Source organism: Diadema setosum, chromosome 9, assembly GCF_964275005.1.
Source record: "Diadema setosum chromosome 9, eeDiaSeto1, whole genome shotgun sequence".
In the NCBI taxonomy this organism is placed as follows: domain Eukaryota; kingdom Metazoa; phylum Echinodermata; class Echinoidea; order Diadematoida; family Diadematidae; genus Diadema; species Diadema setosum.
In genome coordinates, this window is record NC_092693.1 from 34,038,009 (window position 1) to 34,059,148 (window position 21,140).

Genomic DNA, 21,140 nt, shown 5'->3' on the forward strand with positions numbered 1-21,140 from the left:
CAGTGCGGGCACCCCGCCGACACCGACGGGTCTGTACATGAACGCGGCGGCTGTGAGCGGCGGCGGGCTGGGCATGGAAACGGCACAGTGCTCAGTCAGCTACGCCGGAGGTTGGGGGAACTCGGCGGTGAATACTCGGTACATCAAGCAGCAGCCGCCCGATTGTAGCGAGGACAGCTCACCTCATGCCGGCGTATTACAACCCCACGTGGACACCACACAGTACATACCGTCTGGCCAGCATCACCCGGGATCTGAAGGCATTGATATGACGCAAGGTGAGACGCCGAACAGATTTTATTTCTTGTATGATAGAATGTTTGATCCCATTTGAAGCTCCTTGATGAGTATTTGTTTTGTTTTGTTTTGTTGTGGTTTTTTTTTTTCCAAAAATCTATGTAATTGTCTCATTTTGATTGTGTATTTCACGTCAGCCAAAGTGGGTACGTATAAGATTTTTTTCTCGGTATTAAATTGTTCCCTGTCATTTTGTATGAAAATATCGTGCATGCATACACGCTGATGATAATGACCTCGACTATGATGAAATTGATAGTGACAGTGATGCTAGAAGTTGTAATTAGAAAATGCAATAATAACTATGATTTTGTCGTCAACGATTTGTAATATTTCAACAGTGTTCAAAGATCGCATAAACACTATCGAAAACCAAATAAGACGCTGTGATTTATCAACTTCACTATCATTCACCATATATCATGTTTGCCTGTGGCTGTGAAACGTTCACACTTTGGAAAGTTTACTATAGAAATCAGTAGTTTGTGTTTAAGATCACTAGTAATTGTTGATACATGTACATATGCATATGGTAGAGAAAAAAACGGACAGCGTGTTTTTATGTACCCATGGACATGGAATAGAGCATAGAAAGTCCCCTCCTGTTATTTTCTTTGATTGAAATAGATTATAATGCACTTTCCTCTGGATCTTAAATGACAGCAACAACAGCAACAACAACAACAACAAAGTACAAAACATCGCAATATCTGTCCATAGAATACTGCCGTAGACATTAAATGCAGCTCAGTGATTAATTTTTGGCATCAAAGGGCGTTGAAACAAAAAAACAACAACAACAACAACAAGTCAACAATAGCAACAGTGCCTTTTATTTGTCGCTTGAGGGCGTATCAAAGTCTATTTGTTTCGCAATCGAGACCCAGGAGTGCAGTGTCGAGTACGTATGCTTATTGGGACTTTGATAATTTTAACTCAATTTTCCTGGAGTTAGTGTGTGTTTATTATTATTCTGCGTGTGTAGAAAGTAATCAACATTAAAAAGTAGACTGTCATTCATCTTCGTGCGTGAACTATGACATCACTATAAACAGGACGGCACTCTCGATTGTTTTGTGTTTTTAAACTGAAGTTGTCGCTGGTTATAGGGAAACTGATAAAGATCATTCCTTGCTCAAGATCAGTATGGACAAAGGTTACGCTGCCAGATTGGCAGACTAGAGTTTTAATTTAATGACAATGAGGTCGAAAGGAATGGCTGTAACACGCTCCTACCATTACATGTTCGTGTTATATCTTTTTTTTTTTAGTATGGAAGTAGGAGGAGCGGTTCTAGAATGAAAAAGTATTGGGCAGATTGATTTACGATGTTCGCAGAATTAAAAACAACAACAACAACAAAATGATGCATAAGTGAGTAGCCTCTGAAGTGTGTTGTTTGCTGTTTAGCTATACATAGAGACTGCTGTGATGTATTTCTGGCGAAACAAACAAACAAACTGACGTAGACAAACTCTGCCCCATTCAAACGAGAAGTCGTTAATTGCTTCTGATACTGTGATATTACTATGGACACTAAGACAAATGACAACGATTATGATGATGATGATGATGATGATGATGATGATGATGATGATGATGATGATCCAATGATGGCGGTGAAGATGGTGGTGGATACCAAGGAGGAGGAGGATAGCAATGATGTTTTATTATGACGGTGAGCTGATCGTGGCGACAATGATTAATGGAATAATTAACGTTGATGGAGATGGGGATGATAAAGTTGATAACGGAGGTGAAGATTAAAACAGTTAAAAAATGATTACAGATCAAAGAAAAAAACCCCGAATTGATAACAATGATCATTATCTTAAAGGCATAATTTACCAATTGCAGATGAAACAAAAACCAAGCATTAGTGTTTCAAAATAGTTCTAAAATGTGAGCTAGAGATAGAAACTACCAATGTAAATATTTGAACCACTATAATCGATGTTAAATATTGTTAAATACATGTATACAAAATGTGAACAATAGTTATAATAAAAATGTTTCCAGACTAAACCGTATACAGTTATGGTTTATTTAGAAAGACAGTGATATCTCTTTAAATGTTAGGCTTTATTACGAAAATTTTATACGGTAGTATGTTTTGTAATACAACTGACCTACACATATGCATCAAATGCGATATCTTGAACATTTTTAAATCACTGCTCCCAAAGGTAAACAGGACCTTTAATCATTCATGTTCATGGGCAGTTCTTATGACAACGGATTATTACTACAAGGTTCCACATTTATATTCTTCTCAGTTTACCTTGTTTTGCTTATGCAACCTTATTCTCTGTTACCAAGGAAAGTAAAATGTTTAATGTTCTTTTCGAAAAATGAAATAAAATTTGAATTGAATTGAATTGAATTGAATGAGCGCTAGTTCAGTGACAGGCGAAATGAAGTTGTAAGCCACTGTCGTAGCCTAGCAACTCGTAGGATGCAAATACAGCTATGTCCAGTAGGTTTTCGCATTATTATATTATAGGAATATGGTTTTCTAATATGTAATTTCTTTTGCTTCTTGTACACGTGTAGATGCTGTAATCATTGGCTGACGATAAACCAAGTGTCAGCTAAAAAGTCACAGAACTTATTGATATATTATATTACATATTATTCAGTGTTTTATGACTCGGTTTTACTGTTTTATCGTGGACTAGTCGTTATTTCGTATTTTAAAAGACCTTCAGTCATCTGAGGTATCATCTGATTTGAAAGTTGAATAGGTTTATGTATTAGGTGACCTTAAGTCAGTATTGACCTTCTCGTAAGTGGACGTGAAACATTTTATGCTAATGATGTGAAAGTTACTCGGCAGTTTAAGTTCCGTCGTAGATACATTATGTGCAGCTACCCACCACTTTCGAAATAGGAATTAATGTGCATGGGAAATAATCGTACATAGTGGTTGGTAGAAGTCTCATCAGAATCTTACTTTTGAAAAAAAAAAATAAAAAACTTAAAAGAATTTTAATGTATCGCATGTTTTCACTAAATCTGTGTAAGTGGTCGCATAGAACCACATCTGCAAAGTAGCCGAGCTAGTAAGGCCGTGAACTCGCTATTCAAATTATCGAAAGAGGACATTAGGTTTTTTTAGTGACGATTTATTTGTAGGTTAAAGGGGTCGTATAATTTTGGTTGAGACGTAATTTCAGGTTTCTAATATTTTTTGGTGAGATAATGAGAAACCTCTTATGAAATATGAAAGAGCATGTAATTCTATGAGGAATTCAACGTTTATTTGATGAAAATTGAATTTGAAATGGCTGAGATATCCAAAAGAGAGCGATTCTAATAAAGTGTGGGTCTCACACTTTATTACGATTGCTTTGTTTTACTGGTTTTTTGTGTTTTTTTTTTATGTTTCAGTCATTCCAAACCCAATTTTCATCAAATAAACTTTGAATTCCTCTTAAAATGGTATGCTCTGTACTATATCATAAGTGTTTTCTTGGTATCTCGTAAAAAGTTAAAAGGCCAATTCTCATCTCCACTAATACTGTGCCATCCCTTTAAAGGAAGGTTATAATGTCATCTATCGCCTCATCTCAATGTTATCTTTATTAACAGTTTCATCGCAAAACGACTTAACTCCATTCTTAAGAATATGAGATATTTGCGATTGAACGTGCTAAAACAAAGTAAAGGATTACAAAATATGGATTTTTTTTTTTATAATCATAACTTCGAGAACATTCCTTGTTATGCGACATGTGAGGTATATAACTGTATTTTGCTCTATGGATATGATGGTAAACTAACTTGAAAAAGTTAGATATGGCGCTTAGCCCCTTTTGCGACCAAACTCTTCGTATGTTTTGCACGACTGTAATGACACCATTTCTTGAAGACATATGAAACTATAATCCTAAAATGTTATTAGGACCTACTTATTTAACGAAACTTCTAGAACATTGTTTGTGAACAACATGCACATGGTATGTAACTGCATTTCAAGAGTGCCTTCCGCGAGGTGGATGTATACTTAAAGGGGGAATTCCAGTGCAGTTGAAAGAATAGTTTGAGAAGGAGTAAAACATTTTTAGCACAAAAATGAACATTTGATTAAAGTCGGTTGTAAAATAAGGAAGGCATTACATTTTGAAGTTTCGGTAATTTTTCAGGATGATGACATCATCAACTTATTCATAATTTGCATCTTCTTGCTCAGCTGTATGAGAACTGTTCTGCAGAAATTAGCAAAGCTCCATAATTTCACAACTCCCCCAATTTTCATCTGATTTTGATCAAATTTTCACTTTTGTACTGGTAAGATTTTACTCTTTCTTACCAGACTAACTATATAATAACTGGACCAGAATTTCTCTTTAACATTCATACCGACGAAGCTTACCTCTCTATCTACTTCGTCTTACATCGAAAGCAGACGACCGCCTAGCTTCCTTTTCTCATATGAGATTCTTTGTCTAAAAGCTCCAATAGTTCTCTGCACAATCAGCCTTGCGTTAAAGGGGAAAATCTAGTCCAAATATAAGTTAGTCTGATGAGAAAGAGTAAAATATTACGAGTTCAACGGTATGATCTTGATCGAAATCGGATGAAAATTAAGGAAGTTATGACATTTTGAAGTTTCTCTATTTTGGGGGGAAACAGTTCTTGAAGAGTCAATATGAATATTCAAATGGCAGACATGGCAGAGTGAACATGTCATCCCTTCATAACTTACCAAGTACATAAAATTGTGAAATTTCCAATTTTTCATTCAAACGCAATCATGCCGGAGGCTCAAATCCTCGTGTATCTAACTGATCACTATTCTGAAGTTAGTGAACCGTGCAACCAGGAATAACATCATGCTTCAGACTTCAATCACAGAAACAATGAATTTTCATTATTTTTTTTTTTTCGTACACGATCAATGGAAAATTGTGAGGGTATGATATGGTTAGCTCACTCATTTGCATATTCATATCCACTGTACAAGAACTGTTTTGGAGAAATTAGCAAAACTCCAAAATGTCATAACTTCCTTATTTTTCATCCGATTTCAGTCAAATTATTACCGTTGAACTCGCAAGATTTTACTTTTTTATCAGACTAACTTATATTTGGACTGGATTTCCCCTTTAAGCGGTCGCTCTTATAACAATGGGTCGCCTGCTAGTACTACTAATTTGTTTGCGAGTGATCACGTGAATTATTGAATGAAATAATGATAACGGGGCAGAAATAACCCGGATCACATCAAGAAAAATTAAACCAGATTAAACTGAGCGAAGGATTCACGATCAAGCGCGGATAGTTATATAATGTAAATCCGTCTCTATTACTAGAAGGCCTATCTACATAAAATGACATATTTTTTGTTTTCCCATGTCACAGAGAATATTTGATATAAGCAAGGCAATATTGTCCAAATCTTACATAAAGTTGCATATTTCGCTGGAAAATAAAGTTTCGAAAATAACGTTATTCTTTTACCTTTTATGAATGTTTTCTGTAATGTACTGAACAACGCCCAAACTTTATTCAGTGATTTTGCAAGCAAGTATACTTTTCACTGTTATCTATGATACATACACACACACATACATGCTGGGAAAAAAAAAAACTCTCGAAATTTGTTTAATTTGAATCAAAACTTGTTAAGCAACCATTGTTCTCTCCGTCCACATCATCTGTGATATTTTCATACTTGTTTAACATTTTCTTTCAAATATTGTGCTCGGATACTTCATGGATAGAAACCGTAACCCCATCTGCAAGCGATGCATATTAATCATGGTTAATCATGTGAATTAACACCAAAAGCATGTTTAGTTAAATTTTACGACCTGTACAAACCTCTCGAAACTCGAGGAATGGGTGATATTGTTGTCGCGATCCTTGTAAACTTGAGCGCGCTCTCCACTTTAGGCCGAATCCCGAGAGAAAAAGTGCAGAATTAAAACAATAAACCAAACCAAATCAAACGAAAAGGGAGAAGAAGAGTATGTTGTTCTTCAAATGTACTTTGCAATGCTATTACAAGCATATCGATGTAGATTTTGATTCATCCAGGTAGTATGCTAAAAGCGTGATTTTCACAAGTAAGTCCAGTCGAACAGATTTAATTTACACGCTTTTATTACTGACAAGCATAACATTATTTCGCTTCAAGACCTACACAGTGTCGTTGGGGCGAGGAGTTCAGAAGAGTGGGGGATTAGTGAAATTGGTAGCTTTTCAACACAGGGATACTCATCTGTCACTGATATACATTTTTGTTGTTCTGTACCTCTTGAAAGTAAAGGCTGAATCGGCCATTTTGGTATTTTGGGGCTTTCCTCTTGCTTAACATACAAAAGTTTGCGCAGAGCACCAGTTTTGTCAGTATTTCTCCCCAAACCTTCACTACCCCTTCATTCAACTTCCACAGTCATGACAGTCTGCCTTGGAGAACGAAAAAACGAAAATAGAGACAAAAGAAAATGGATCACAGTGTTCTTCATAATAACAGTGAATGACTTTTAATAGAGAAGGCATCCTCCTCATATTCATCTCGACGCGTGTAAAAGTTCACTCAATCAAAACTGTGTGCTATCTAATCTTTGGGAGATTTTCTGCTTCTCTTGTGTGTCGAGCAAAATAAGCATTTCATCGTGCTCTTTCGTCTCCGAGATGACTGCTACAATGGGCGTCAACGCAGAAAAAGTGGTAACCTCGAACCACGAAGAGCTATCGCTGCACGTACGTCGATTGTGTACTAGAAAGTATGATAGCAAGGTACGAGGCGCCTCCTTGGTATTAGTGGATTCGGTTTAGATTTCAGAAGATAACCGACAATAGGGACTCTATCTCTAATTTTGGCAGCTGAGGACTCAAGAGTGATGGAGGGAAACCATTGATATATAGATTGTTGTTTGAAATGATGGTGTTGTCCAGGGCTTTTCATGTTTTCCTATACAGTTCCGACAGCTGTTTAAGTTCAATATGTACAAGGCAGCAAAAGAAACATACGTATGCACATTTAACAAAGATTATATTTTATATTAAGGAAGTGTGCAGCATTGATTAATTAAGACCTGATTAAAAATGTCTTAATGCTTCTCTTCATCTTTATCTCTCCCTCTGCCATTCTCCCTTCTTCTGACGTCACCATTTTCACCATAGATATATAATTTTTTTTTATACTAGTAGCTCAATTCTAAGAGATATCCTTGTGTTCTCGTACCTCTCTAACTTTCTCTCTCCTCCCCCTCCTCCTCCTCCTCCTCCTCCCCCTCTCCTCATCCTGCTTTCCGTATGCATGTATAATGTATGTATAATATGAATATATGCAATGTGTAGATATAGATGTAATATACAAATAGATACATAGACAAACAATGGAAATGTTGATATATAAATGCATTGATAGGTGGAAGACATGTATTCCATTCATCGATACAGTCCCAGTCAATATCAAGGGTTCCTTGGGAAGACTATGCTGTCTAAACCCAGAAGAAAAAAGGATTATTGTTCACGATGACCGGTGAACACGCCGGTATTGGAGACTCAAAAAGGGCGTTGGTCGATCCCTCCCGCTTGCCTCCAACCTGGAGGATGATCAAAGCGTTTTCAGTATCCCATTATCGATTGTCAGGACTTATTTCCTATATAACTGGAGGGGGTAATCATATTAATGCTTGAAGGGAAATAGCTGCATTATCTAAGACAATAAAAACTTGCATTTTACTAGCTCTTTCTAGTTCTTTCTACTTTTATAATTATTACGCGTTTGTTAATCCTATTATATCTCATAATCATAATGTGTACAAAAGGGTAGGAAGTGGATCTTCGCCGAAAACCTTCTAACTACATTCTAAACTTTCTAAACAATATATCTTATCATGAGGGTGAAGTTACCTAATGTAGGAAACCGTTGGTGAATTTTGAAAAAAAAAATGATGTGTCATATTCATCATGTATTAACCTCTGTCCTTCCCCACACACTCAACTTGACAAGTCCTCGGAAAATGTATAAACATTAATTGAGACCTAGTTTTGATCGATGAACAAGTACTGCCCTACACGTCATCGTTGGATTAAAGTACAGTAAAGAAAAGTAAGTGCAGCATTACCAAAATACTGAATTCTAGTACCTGATAATGGTTAAGGCTGTGTAGAGATTGAATATCACGACTGATGATGGTATTTGAACAGAAAATAATTCAAATTTGTTTAAGAATTCAAACTCGTGATAAGAGGTCTTAATCTAGTTTATATATTTTCTGTTTTTAGTGTTTTTTGGGGGGCACGAATGAAAGAATAAAGTAATAAAACATCGAATGTTTCATTAATTCCAACCTTTCAGTTGTTTTGTAGTTTACTTTCGCAAGGAGAGTGATCTTTTCGCCCCATATCATCCTGGGAATGTTCCCCACTACACATCCAACTCATTCGCGCCGCGAATCAGCCAATCACGAGCTCGTCTTTGCATAACAAATCAAACGTCAGGCCGAGCCCAAACACAGTAAATCCTGAAAATAAATAGTGTTAAAAATTTCAATAAACCCAACATCGAAAATGGCACGACTATAGTTAAACAGTTTACATGAGGAGCAACCCAAAGTTTACATAAACTGTTAGTGTTATATCCACGCGGGTTCTCCAAACTCCACGTCTCGATGTATGGGAGAGAAGGAGAGGGAGAGAGGGAGGGAGACCCAATCGCAAAAGTATATATTTATAAACGGAACGCCTGTGTTTAAAGTTTGCGAGTACGAGAAGAGCAGGGGACGGGTCTTTATTTACGCAAAGATGTGGCTTCGAGATCTTAAAATGAAAATAGTCATAACAAACAATTGATAAAAAGGCGAGCGAGTTGAGCCCACAATTTACTCACAAAGTAGATAATCACGGGAGAGAAAAATTTCCCTCAATAAAAACTCCTCGCCCGTTGGGACGGCGCAGCCAAACCGGAGGAGAGCGAGCTACCGTCGAGCTGCCCAGAAAATCATTCTGCAGAGTTTCGTGTAGAATTCCCGAACACTTAAGTCTTTCTGGATACTTTATCATTCGGAATATACCTTCCTTTTCCGATGCGAGAAAACACCTTTACGGGTAAGTATTTGTTTGTGCGCGTATAACAATAACCGGCAGCTGCGCTGTTACAGTGTTGGTGATCTTACGGTTGTCCATAGTATCCGCGCGACTGTTGTGTGAGAGTAGGCGTGCAGCGGACGTGTGTAGTCATTTGTCAACGTCGATTTCGCCGCCGTTGTCGACATCATCAGCTCAATTCTTACAATTTTGTCCTAGCAGTGTTCGAGGCAGACAGATGATTCACGATTACGGTTAAAAGATGACGACTTCCTATTGTCTACTGCCGCATGCCATAGGCGTACGTTTTTCTCCGTATATCCAATCTCGTACATGTGTTCATACGTCAAACAGCTATTTCTCTTTGTTTAGAAGAAAATGAAATCGCCAGACAGAAAAAAAGCAATCCCATAAGATATAGCTGTCAAGTATGTATTTGCACTGCGATGGGGGTTGATGGATTCGTTAATTTATCACTGAAGTATAGGGCTACTTAACTTGCAGGGTTATTTGTGCCGGACAATATGGCACCGTGTTGATATATTCGACCACTGTACTAACACAATCAAAGCGCCCACTATCCATCCTGTCGTCAAAACATTCGAGTCTTTTTCCCCGAAACTTTGCTATTAATGTTATGAGATGATGTTACAAGCAAAATATTTTCTCGAGGTGGGAAGTAAAATATTTGTTGTGGCGTCATTCGTAATTATGTCCGTCCACATTAGCATTATTACAAAAATAACACAAGAAGAAACACCAGTCATGTGTAACCGAACTTTGTTACCTATTATGAAAAAAAAAGAGTTATGTTATTATATGACCTGTGGTTTTAATACGACGGATGTTCCAGGTAATGCTTTACACAGAGAGAGAGTGTGTGCTTCAATGACTGTTTTCCACAATCAATGTCATTCGTCCTTAACCGTCTCAGAACGCGGCTGCAGAAAACTTCCATCGATATCATTATGTAAACCAAATATCTGTAGTGTTGAAAGGGTTAAGATCGACTTAGCATATTTTGTCTTTCCCAAGCAGTCCCCATAGTATTAAAAGATGTAATGTGAAGTCGGCAGCGTGGAAGAACTAAAAACAAACAAACAAACAAACAAACAATCAAACAAACAAACAAACAAACACCACGCCTCACAACTTCCCGGCAAGTAAATGCATAACCTTACTCCTTCAATCTCATCTGTATTTTATAATACAAGTTGATTGCATTCATCTTATTTGATCCATTCATGTTAACAGCGATGTTTTGTTTTGTGTATAATACACTGAAGGACTCTCCTCCCCCCCCCCCCCCATCTCGATTTCGATCTCTCTGGGTTTTTTTTTTCCTTTGTCTTTGTCTTCTTTTCTTTCTTTCTTCCTCTCTCTCTCTCTATCCCTCTCTCCCTCTCTCGCCCTCTGTCTCTTTGTCGGTCTGTCTGTCTGTCCGTCTCTCTTCAATTTATTATTTCCACATTGTTGTTCCGAATGTGTATAACGTTAAGAGGAAATTCAGTCCAAATATGAGTTAGTCTGATTAAAAAAAAAAAAGAGTGAAATTTTACTAGTTCAATTGAGTTCAAAATTTGACTAAAATCGGATGAAAAATAAAGAAAATATGAAATTTTGAAGTTTTGATAATTTCTGCAAAACAGTTATTGTACAGTGGGTATGAATATGCAAATGAGTGAGCTATCCATGCCATACCCTCACAATTTTGCATTGATGTTTCAATGTTTCTGTCACTGAAGTCTGAAACATAACGTTATTCCTGGTAGAATAAATTCAGAATAGTGATCAGTTAGATATATGAGGATTTTAGCCTCGGGCATAATTGCGTTTGAATGAAAAACTGGAAATTTCAAAATTTTATGTACAAACTACATGGTAAGTTGTGAGGGAATGACATGCAGCTCACTTTGCTATTTGCATATTCATATTGACTGTTCAAGAACTGTTTCCCCCAAAAATAGCGAAACTTCAAAATGTCATAACTTCCTTATTTTTCATGCAATTTCCATCAAATTTATACCTTTGAACTCGTAATATTTTACTCTTTCGTATCAGACGAACTTATATTTGGACTGGATTTCCCCTTTAAGTATGTGAGTGTTTGTGTGTTTGTGGGTGTGTCTTTTGTTTGTGAAGATGTTAAGCTATGCATCTGCCATCATTGTCGTGTTCTACTAAGGCGCCAATGGGTGTGGCGAGTACTGGCTCACCTGCCTTCACTGTATGCCATAAAGGCTATCCCCGCGCCTTTCGTGTCTGCATGTAGGTTTTTATTCCATAGAAACCTATCATGGCCAGGAATAAGGTGATTTTAAGCCCCATAGCACTGAAATACCCATGCTTAAATACCATAAGAGCACTGATGAGATACATCTGATTCTTGTATTTACTTATTTATCTATTTTTGTTTTACTTTGACTTTGTGAAAGGCCTGCTTCTTTCGTGTGCAATGTTTGTTGACTGCGGTATGTCGCTAGAAATGGGAAATTATCACTGCAAGAGGGAAAACACCAGCCGTCAACAAGAGAAAAATGTATCTTTACAAAAGAAAAGAAAAGAAAAGAAAAACCTCTGTCTGGTAGCACGTCCGTCAAAGGTTAGTGTGCTATTTCATGACAACCGGAAGGCGTGATGATTCAGTCCATCAAAGTCATTTTCAGCAGCCGCGACAACCAACGACAAATGATAGATAACCGCCCCGGCAAGAAGAAAATGATGGAAGTGTGTCGGACCAAACACGTCTTTTCCTCCATTCGCCTCAATTGTCACGACACGGACCGGCCGGCGGGGGATAACACCAAAGTTTGGCGAGCTTGGAAAAGGAAAAGTGACTTCATTTATTTTTTTCACCGGCCAATACAACAGGAAGGTGGCTGAGCTGCTAACGGATGTACCGCTTCAAAAGAGATGGGCAGGAAAAACGGAAGAGGGAGAAATAGAGGGAAAAAACAACAACCTAAATCATTTCTCTGTTGTAACTTTTATTGATATTTTTCCCCTTTAAGATTGTTATTGGACATAGCTAGCTATTTTTCTTGCTCGGCCTCCGCTTCGCGATTATCTGGACGACAAATGAGCTGAACTCCACGCGGGGTTATCGAGACTGGGTGATTCCGCCGGCGTTGAGTTACCGGCCGTGTGCCATGTGGGCTTCGAGATGCCGCGATAACGGGGGCGAACTCCGCGAGAGGAAGCCGGAGGTAAAAACACTTATCTCCCTTCGTGCTTCCTCATTCCTTCATGTTTTCGAATTTCCTCCCGACAAATCCTTGTATCATCCTAGATTTATTTTTCTACTGTTATGTTATTGATTTGTCAATTTCCCACCTTAAAGAGGAAATCCACGCCAAAAATAGACTTCAAAGGAAAGAAAGAAACATATTCCCCATAACAGAACGATACAAAAATGACAAAAATCAGATGAGAAATAAGGACGATATGACATTTTGAAATTCATTTTTTTCTTGAATATTTCATGACTAGTCCTTATGAATATTCAAATGAGCGAATTGATGATGACATACCCTCACAATTTTTCATGTAGGCCAATGAATATGAAATTCGGGGGAAAACACGTTGTTTGTAGCTTATGCAAGTAAAACCATGCTCCCCTACCAGCATAATTATATCAAAGTTAACATTCAACATTTATTCTCTTTCATTTTGGGAAGTTTAAAGGAAAGTTTTGTATTCATACGACTGAAATATAAGATTTGTGTTATTTCTGTATACGAAATGAATAAGAAATTGTGAGAGGAGGACATCGTCTACTTGCTGATTTGAATATGCACAAGTACTGGTCAAGAAATGTTTCCCCCCCCCCCAAAAAAAAAAAAAAAAAGTAAAATATTATCTCATCTTTATTTCTTATCCGATTTTTGCCATTTTTGTATTGGTCTGTGTATGGATTTTTATTTTCTCTTTCTTTTGAAGTTCATTTATTTTTGTGGTAGGTTTCCTCTATAAGTTGTACTTCCGATGACCCGTCGTGTGTCTGCATGGATCACTCTTTGCAGGGCCGTTCTAAACAAACACATTATCGCCGTCTTACAACCATTTCACTATAGGTACCTTATGCCGTTCTTAGAATACGAGTAGGAAGTAATTGTAGAATCCCCAGATGCAATTTGCTCACGTTTTCACGGTGACAAAGTGTCCCTCACGTTTCATTCATGTTCGGCATGTTCGGCTCCGCCCGCTTGTCTCCTGTAATATGACATTTTCCAGTAAAGTGTACAGCAAAGTTGAAAAGATCAACAATGCCAAACCTGTATATATAGGAGCATCATCAAGTTGATGTCTTGATTAAAATACTTGATTGATGAACGTCGACAATTCTTTCTAACCTTTCTCAAATATACAAAAATTAATCTTAACATAGGCCTACATACAGTAAAAAAAATGATACTCATCATTACTATTTTTAAACAGAAACCTTGTGGAATTACATTCACAAACTCGTTTATTTTCATGTTTTATGTTTATAGTTATCAGTCGTACGTAAGCTTCGTTGTTATCATCACTTTGCGTGTTGCCCTTTCAGTCACACACCTTCATAATTCTCGGTGACGCTGATAATATCGAGGTGCGTTTCCGCGATAAAATCGTGTATCCTTCCTCCATGATTTGAACAGGTATGCGATGACATTTTTTAAAGGACAAGTGCCGCCATCGCTGGATGAGAAGACTATTACAATTTGTGACGTCACATGTGTAGAACGACATAAAGAAAATGATTATAAAGAACAATCAGCTTATTTTCACTTTTCGCGCACAATAAAAGAGCATTTGATTTGCCTCTTTCAGCATAAGGCAGGGGGAATAATACCTCAGTAACAAGTCGAGGGAATGTGTGCTTTAAAAAACAGTATTTTGTGGAATTCTCGTTAGATTTTCTTGATATTATTATTGTTCTACGCATGTGACATCACAAACTCTAGTACAGTGTAGTTTTCCCATCCAGCGATGGTGGCACTGAGAAGTCAAAAAATCATAATTTTTGAACGGATTGTCTGATTTGCCTCAAACTGTCACTAATGTGTTCTACTGATATTACTGCATTCACTCAATTCGCATGTATATGAAGGTGAACTTGTCCTTTGACAGGTTGGATTTTTTTTTTTCATGTAAAGTGGACATAAATTATGTCGGTCAGAGTGTGACGATATAGTTGACTTTTGCAGAAGAGAGGGGATACGTCCTTGGAGATAATGCTGCAGAATATTGTCCTCTTGTCCTCATTAAAACATGAAATTAACATCTCCAAATTTACCGCTTATTTTATATTGGAGAAAGTATACATTGGATGGAAGTTGATCGAAGTTCATTGAATATGAACAAAATCAGAAGACCCACACCTCCTTCTTTGTGTTTTGTTTCGGAGTTGTTATTCGTCATTTTGTGAGAGAGAAAATAATCTTCCGAAATATTTTGCCAATTCAAAAAATATAATCAGTTACGATTTCATCAAGTCAGAGGCTTTCTACAAGCTCTGTCTTTTTAGTGGGTCTTTCCATTTTTCGCACTTTAAGCAAAGTTATACATGTACTTTATTTCGATCACTTCTGTTTGTTTTTTTCTACTACAATGTATAATTACTATAAGGTCCTCCTCAATTGCTTTACATTCTCTTCGATACATAGTGTTCTGTTTACCTTATTCTCTGTTGTCAAAAGGAGTGTAACTTAAATGTTTTGTCGAAAAATGAAATAAACTTTGAATTGAATTGAATTTAGAAATGAAAAGATAATACGCAAATAATATGCGATCAAAGCAATTATAAACATCAAGGGGCTCAAGATTGAGAAAACTATTTCATAATGAAATTCCAAAAAATGATATGAGAAAAAAAAATACGTATACAATGAAAAGGTACATTGATTTTCTCTTCCACCTCCCTAGGTACATGTACCAAACCACGTTTTTATCTAGTCTCTGGGATTTGATGAAATGACTGAAATGTCAATCCGTTCTTAGTATTGTCTTAAAAATAGATCCAAAGGAAAAGGTAGAAGGTTTAGAAATTAGACAGAGAGATAAAATTATAGTGGTATTTTTGATGTCGAGAAATTCATGTCTCGCAGTCATGAGACTGAATTGCACAAAGAATCGTATCGCGTCAATGAGATGTGAAAATAGAAAATGAAGGAAGTTTCGAGAACTATATATATACATTGACGCGAAACATTGAAATCGGCCGCAACCGCGTTGATTATTGTATTCAGGCGATGTAGGTCACTCTAGTAGATGCCGTGACCTTTCCATCCACAGTCTCCATACGCCATAGAAATAAATGCTGCGAAGATCATGTTTTGAGCAGTAATATAGCCAACTACAACCCCTGTCCATAATTTATAATTAGCAAAGTTACAATTATTTGAAACGGAAGATGTCATTTATTCTTGAGTTTCTTTTTCTTTGTTTTTGTATTAAAAAGCTTGTAAGTGAAGACTTGTATGCAGATTAATGTCATACTTCATCAACATTTTATTCTCTTTTGATGTCCCCCCCCCCTATATTCTTGCAATCTCGCTTCATGAGCATGGTCTATTAACATTGATATTGATTCATCATAATGAAAGCATTCAGCTAGATTTATCTGTACAATATTTCTGTGTTTCCTATGTAATTAAGCTAAAAAAAAAAAAAAACAACCCTTGTGATGAAAACAACGAACATATTCTACATAGTCAGATTCATGATTGTACATTGGTATTATCACAGATAAATTATACTGACATTGTATGATGCTTTATTTTACGATACCAGCAAGTGCTGATACACAGCAAATTGTGCTTGTATAATGACGAATTCCATGAAAACCTTTCTGCATACTATACGTATGAGGACAAATATTTAAATGTGTAAGATACTGAGCTCTTGCGAACCCATTAGCAAGCAACAAAGGAACAAAGAAATCCACGTGAGCTTGAGAAGCGAGTACAGAGAGTAGAGTCAAGGCAAAACTAAAAACTAAAGAAGTAAAATTGAGTAAATATCTGCACGTGTGCCAATGTAGACTCTTAATGATAACCTTGGTTGGTTGCATTCGAGTGGCGTGGTGCACATTATTATTTTCTTCTCAACGCGTCAGCTTATAATGTTCAGCTTCCCGCCTCCCATTTCTAATGACACATTTTCAGCACTTTCAAGAAAAGATATGAATGAGGTATATGTTCACATTCAGGTCTCAAACTGCTCTATTCCTACTTTTTTTGATATTTTGATATTTGATGTTTGTTTATTTCTGCAATTTCATAGCAAACGTAATATACAAAATACATTTTTCTTTTGTTCAAATTTATAGGATTTTTAAAGAAGAATTAGTTAACTTCATCAATACAATATATTGACAATTATATGATACAATTCCACGGTACATTGATAATAAAGAAAAATGTATAGGTGGTACAATGTAGTCTGAAATTCTGCAATTTTTATCCCCCCCCCCCCCCCAAAAAAAAAAAAGAAAAAAAAAGAGATGATATATACATTGTGTCATGATGAGTTGCCTATTTGTTACAGGAGATCTGAAAATGTTTTCTCCTAGTTTGATGGAAACTGAAATCAAGCAATAAAGAAAAATGACTCTGAACTAGATTTAAATTGTTTGTAATCATGGTAATGAGATGATATGAACCTATTGAGAAAAGAATTAGTTCTAAATTTACAATAATTATTGGTGATTGCCTTATTCTGGGCAGGAATCTCTGGATAACTGGATTCTTGAGAAACAAAGAAAGTTGTTCAGACCATACTTGAGGATAGGAGGAGAGGTTTTTCGAGATTTTCCCCCTGATATAATGTTTTTTGTGTGATTTATTTGTTTGTTTGTAACCTCTGACAGTCGCAGGTACTTTTTGCAGACGATATTTCCCGCTTTCAGCTACCTTGTTTCTTATCCACACGACCATTCTCTTTCCCCAGTACGGAATATGACGATGAATCTCCGTTGTCTCGAACGACGGTTCTCCCGTCAAGGCTCGCACTATCTTTAAGAGTTCCAGGAATTTCCCTCTTGCGTGCTGCTTTTTTATGTGATACAGAATTTTATAGCCTTGGAGATGTTAAACATTTCATGTATTTCTGAAAGTAGGATGGACATTGGATTTGTGAAAAGACAGATGTGTACCATCGAGATATGGCATTGTGATATATCTCCAGATGTATCGTGAAAAACGGTGCTTCTGCTGTGAAGTAAAAAACTGACCTCCCCTCCCCCCCCCCCCCCTCCCTTGGAATCTTTTAAGTAAAGGTCTTGTTTTCTTTTTACCGGTTTTATTCCTCACTGTAGTTATTGTCTTTAGTCTAATGAGGAAACTTTAAAAGCATTGCGTGCTAGTTGGCAAAATGCTTCGATCGATCAAGGAGGTACTAGGCTCGCCTATATAGTACCTCCTTGGATAGATGCACTCGTGACAGGATCGGTCTCATTGCTCTCAAAAGCTGATACGAGACGCCTGAAGGAGGTGTTATGGAATTTGTCCAAAATATTACACAACGCATATTTGCACGCAATTTCTGTCATTGTCATATTATTTCAGATTAAAAAAAAAAAAAGATGCACCTCATATGCGATTTGTACTAAAATGCCTAAATATGATTAAAAAAAAAACGGCCATGCAATTGACAGCAGATTAATCAAAAACAAACAAACAAACAAACAAAGAAGGGGAAATGTACCTAAGGCTTTGAAGAGTGCCGCGATGCTTTCGGTTTCTTTTGGCCAGAAAATTTAGTGCTTTTTACTCATATTCTACTCATATCGACACTTTTAAAACATCCTTTCGAAATCTTCGTCTGCAATATCCTCTTGAACTGTTATGCTAGAAGGAACAGTTACTGTACAATATAGTCAAGCAAATTTTCTTCTTGTCAGTTATGATATTATCTTCCACTCATATCTTTGATTATGATATAATCAAAGATATTTTATACCGAAATGATGTCAGGAGGTGTTGCTGTTTGTGTTTCCATTGCAAACATAACGTATTCCCAAAGGTTAGACCTTGCAGGGTAATAATTGTCTGTAAAGACCATTGAAATCTGTAATGCGCTACATAAAAACTAAATACTGTTGTTATTACATTTTTTTTATCATTGTTATGATTGTCATCATTATCATTATCATTATTTTTGTTGTTATAATCATTATCATAAGTAATTATTTTCAATGGTAAAGTGTACACTGTAATATCATTTTATGTTATTTGTTTTCAGAAAACACGAAATAACATTTTACAATATGAGTTTTTATTACTTGAGATTTTTGTATTCATGTTGATGTATATATGATATAGGTGCATTATAAGTGCAGGGTCTTTGGCTTGTATTTAGTCGTTTTCTCTGCTTTCATTACACAGTATAATGTATATCAGTATATTCTTATATGAGTCTGTGAAAGAAAAGTCATTCAATTCCTGTCGAAAAGTGTTTGAACTGTTAAAGGAATGACATCTTGAAATACCATTGGCTGTTCAAGAGACAAAGAAGAAGAAGACAAGACTGTACCAGGAACTATTTCTTTTGCATGTCGTATTTTGTTTAGGTTTTTTTTTTTTTTTTTTTTTTTTTTTTTTTTTTTTTTTTTTGCTGGTGGTGTTGGTCTTTTATCTTTATGCTATATTCCCCGTAGCAACGACAAGTGATTTGACAAATAAACATTAGACATTTACAAGAGCTGCAAAGCAGGCAAAGTGCATATCACGTGTGAGAAGCATCCATAAATTTGAATACATAACGAAACTTTCTGATCATATACCTGAGGTCTGCGCCCGTAAGTTGCTTTTTCTGTCGCTACGCCCCCCCCCCCCTCTCTCTCTCTCTCTCTCTCTCTCTCTCTCTCTCCGTCTGCCATAACAGACTGGTTAACTTCCGTGTTTTATTGATGACGAGGAAGCGAAAGGCACTTGGGAGTGATTGAGAACTGATACTTTTCTCTCTTACCATTCTGACAGGTGGAAATTTTCTGCGTCAAGATCTCTTTCGCGCGAGAACAATAAGGTATCGATTTCTTTGTGCTGCAAAAAACAAAAAGACCTGATCATAAGGGGGAAAACAAACAAATCCCATTATTCCCTTGGATTATAGTGCATAATTTTTCAAAGGAAAACTGCACTATGTGTATGAATTGACTAAGATAATCTTTATAAACTAAAAGAATGGTGTAACAATCAGAAGAGAAAAGGGGTTTTATTTCAATAAACACACGCAGAAATATAGTTGTGACGAATATTTGAGGTTGAAACTTTTCTCCAAACTGTGATGTTGGTTACAATTTACATACGTAAATTAGACGTATTTTTATTGTTTGAGTTTACCAAAGATGTGAATAGCTCATACTTCTTTAATCATTTATTCATGTGTTCTTTTTTCTCGTCTGTAATGCAATAGTAACCTCGTCAACAACGTAACATGACGATTAATGATTTCTTCCCTATGAAGTAATGCCTTGAGGGGCTTAAATTTGCTATCATTATCACATCATCAAATTATATCATCAAATTAGCATAATCATATCTGGTTGCGACTACTGTGACTGACTTTGTTTTAAAAAAATGTAAACTTTAGAATCATGGAAGAATGCGTGTGTGATTGGCACAGAAAAACCCATAGCGTTTCACACACTGTCCAAGTCCCTGGTTCAGAATGGATTAATCGTATTGAAACTTTCATTGTTTTCCTGTGGTTGTTGTGGCTCGTTTTAGTCATTATAGTCAACCTGAGCTCGGAATAGACGCTCTCTCCATTCGAGGATTTAAATGAGTAGAAATGGATACAAGATGAAGGTTTTCATCTATTCATTTATCCATCAAAGCATAATTGATTCAGAATGGTAGAATGAGGTGTTTTTTCCTCAAGGTCCTGAGATAAAAATACAGTAATAAACATGAACCAAAGATCATATCATACCAAAATTGTCATCGGAAAAAAAAAATCCAGGTCAGCTGCCGTAACAGAAAAAAAAAAGATAGATACAATTATTCATATATCAAAAATCTCAATCATATTCAAATTGGATCAACTGGGACGAGCTGTAATATGATGTGGTTTCATTATGTGATTTCTATGGAAAGTTTTAATTCACATAAGTTGCTTTATTGCCCATAACAACTCTAATCACAATATTATGCACAATATAAAACAACCTAATACAGTGTATATAGGCCCTTCACATGATAATTTTATAAACTCATTCATTTCATGTATTCAAAACTACTCTGAATTTCTTAGATTTGAAATCAGTCTGTAAGGTTGTGGTCAGGGACAAATCCGAAATTAGACTTTCAATCAGTATTAGACTAACTTCTAAACCTATCGGATTGAGATTTTCAATTTAATTTTGGATTTGTCCCTCATTTCAATCTAAGGAATTAAGAGAGCAAACAGCTAAGTTATTAGTCTTTTATTCATTATCATATTTACTGAATGAGTGAAAAAAAAAATCTCAAAATGTCGGAAAGAGGATGTTGAAAAGGCTTAGCCAGATTATTGTTGTAGTTTGAAGTAGAGTTTTCAAGACACATTTGAAGGAATACTGAAGATTGCTCACGGAAGTTGAGAATGTCGTATTGTCATAGCAGAGATTCAGATTTCTCAAATTGGTGGAACATGTCTTTATTACATCTTACTTAGGTTGTATACAGGCCTCCCCCCCCCCCCCCCGCAATATGCTTCACACTGAATAGTCCAATTCGCTACGTAGCTATGTATTTTGCTATGATAAACACATAATCCTATACACGTTTATTGAACAGTCAAAGCTACAGTAACACGAAAATGCTTCCGTTTAA

General features: G+C 36.3%; 1 protein-coding gene across 1 annotated transcript in view; it reads left to right on the plus strand.

Annotated features, from left to right (window-relative positions):
* The window catches only part of LOC140233003 (forkhead box protein F1-A-like), a 49,036-nt gene that overhangs the window by 1,115 nt on the left and 26,781 nt on the right, over positions 1-21,140 (plus strand). Inside the window, exon 1 of the mRNA XM_072313109.1 lies at positions 1-278. This exon is cut by the window's left edge and continues 1,115 nt beyond it. Within this exon, the coding sequence (XP_072169210.1) occupies positions 1-278 (278 nt within the window). The remainder of the gene's footprint in view (positions 279-21,140) is intronic.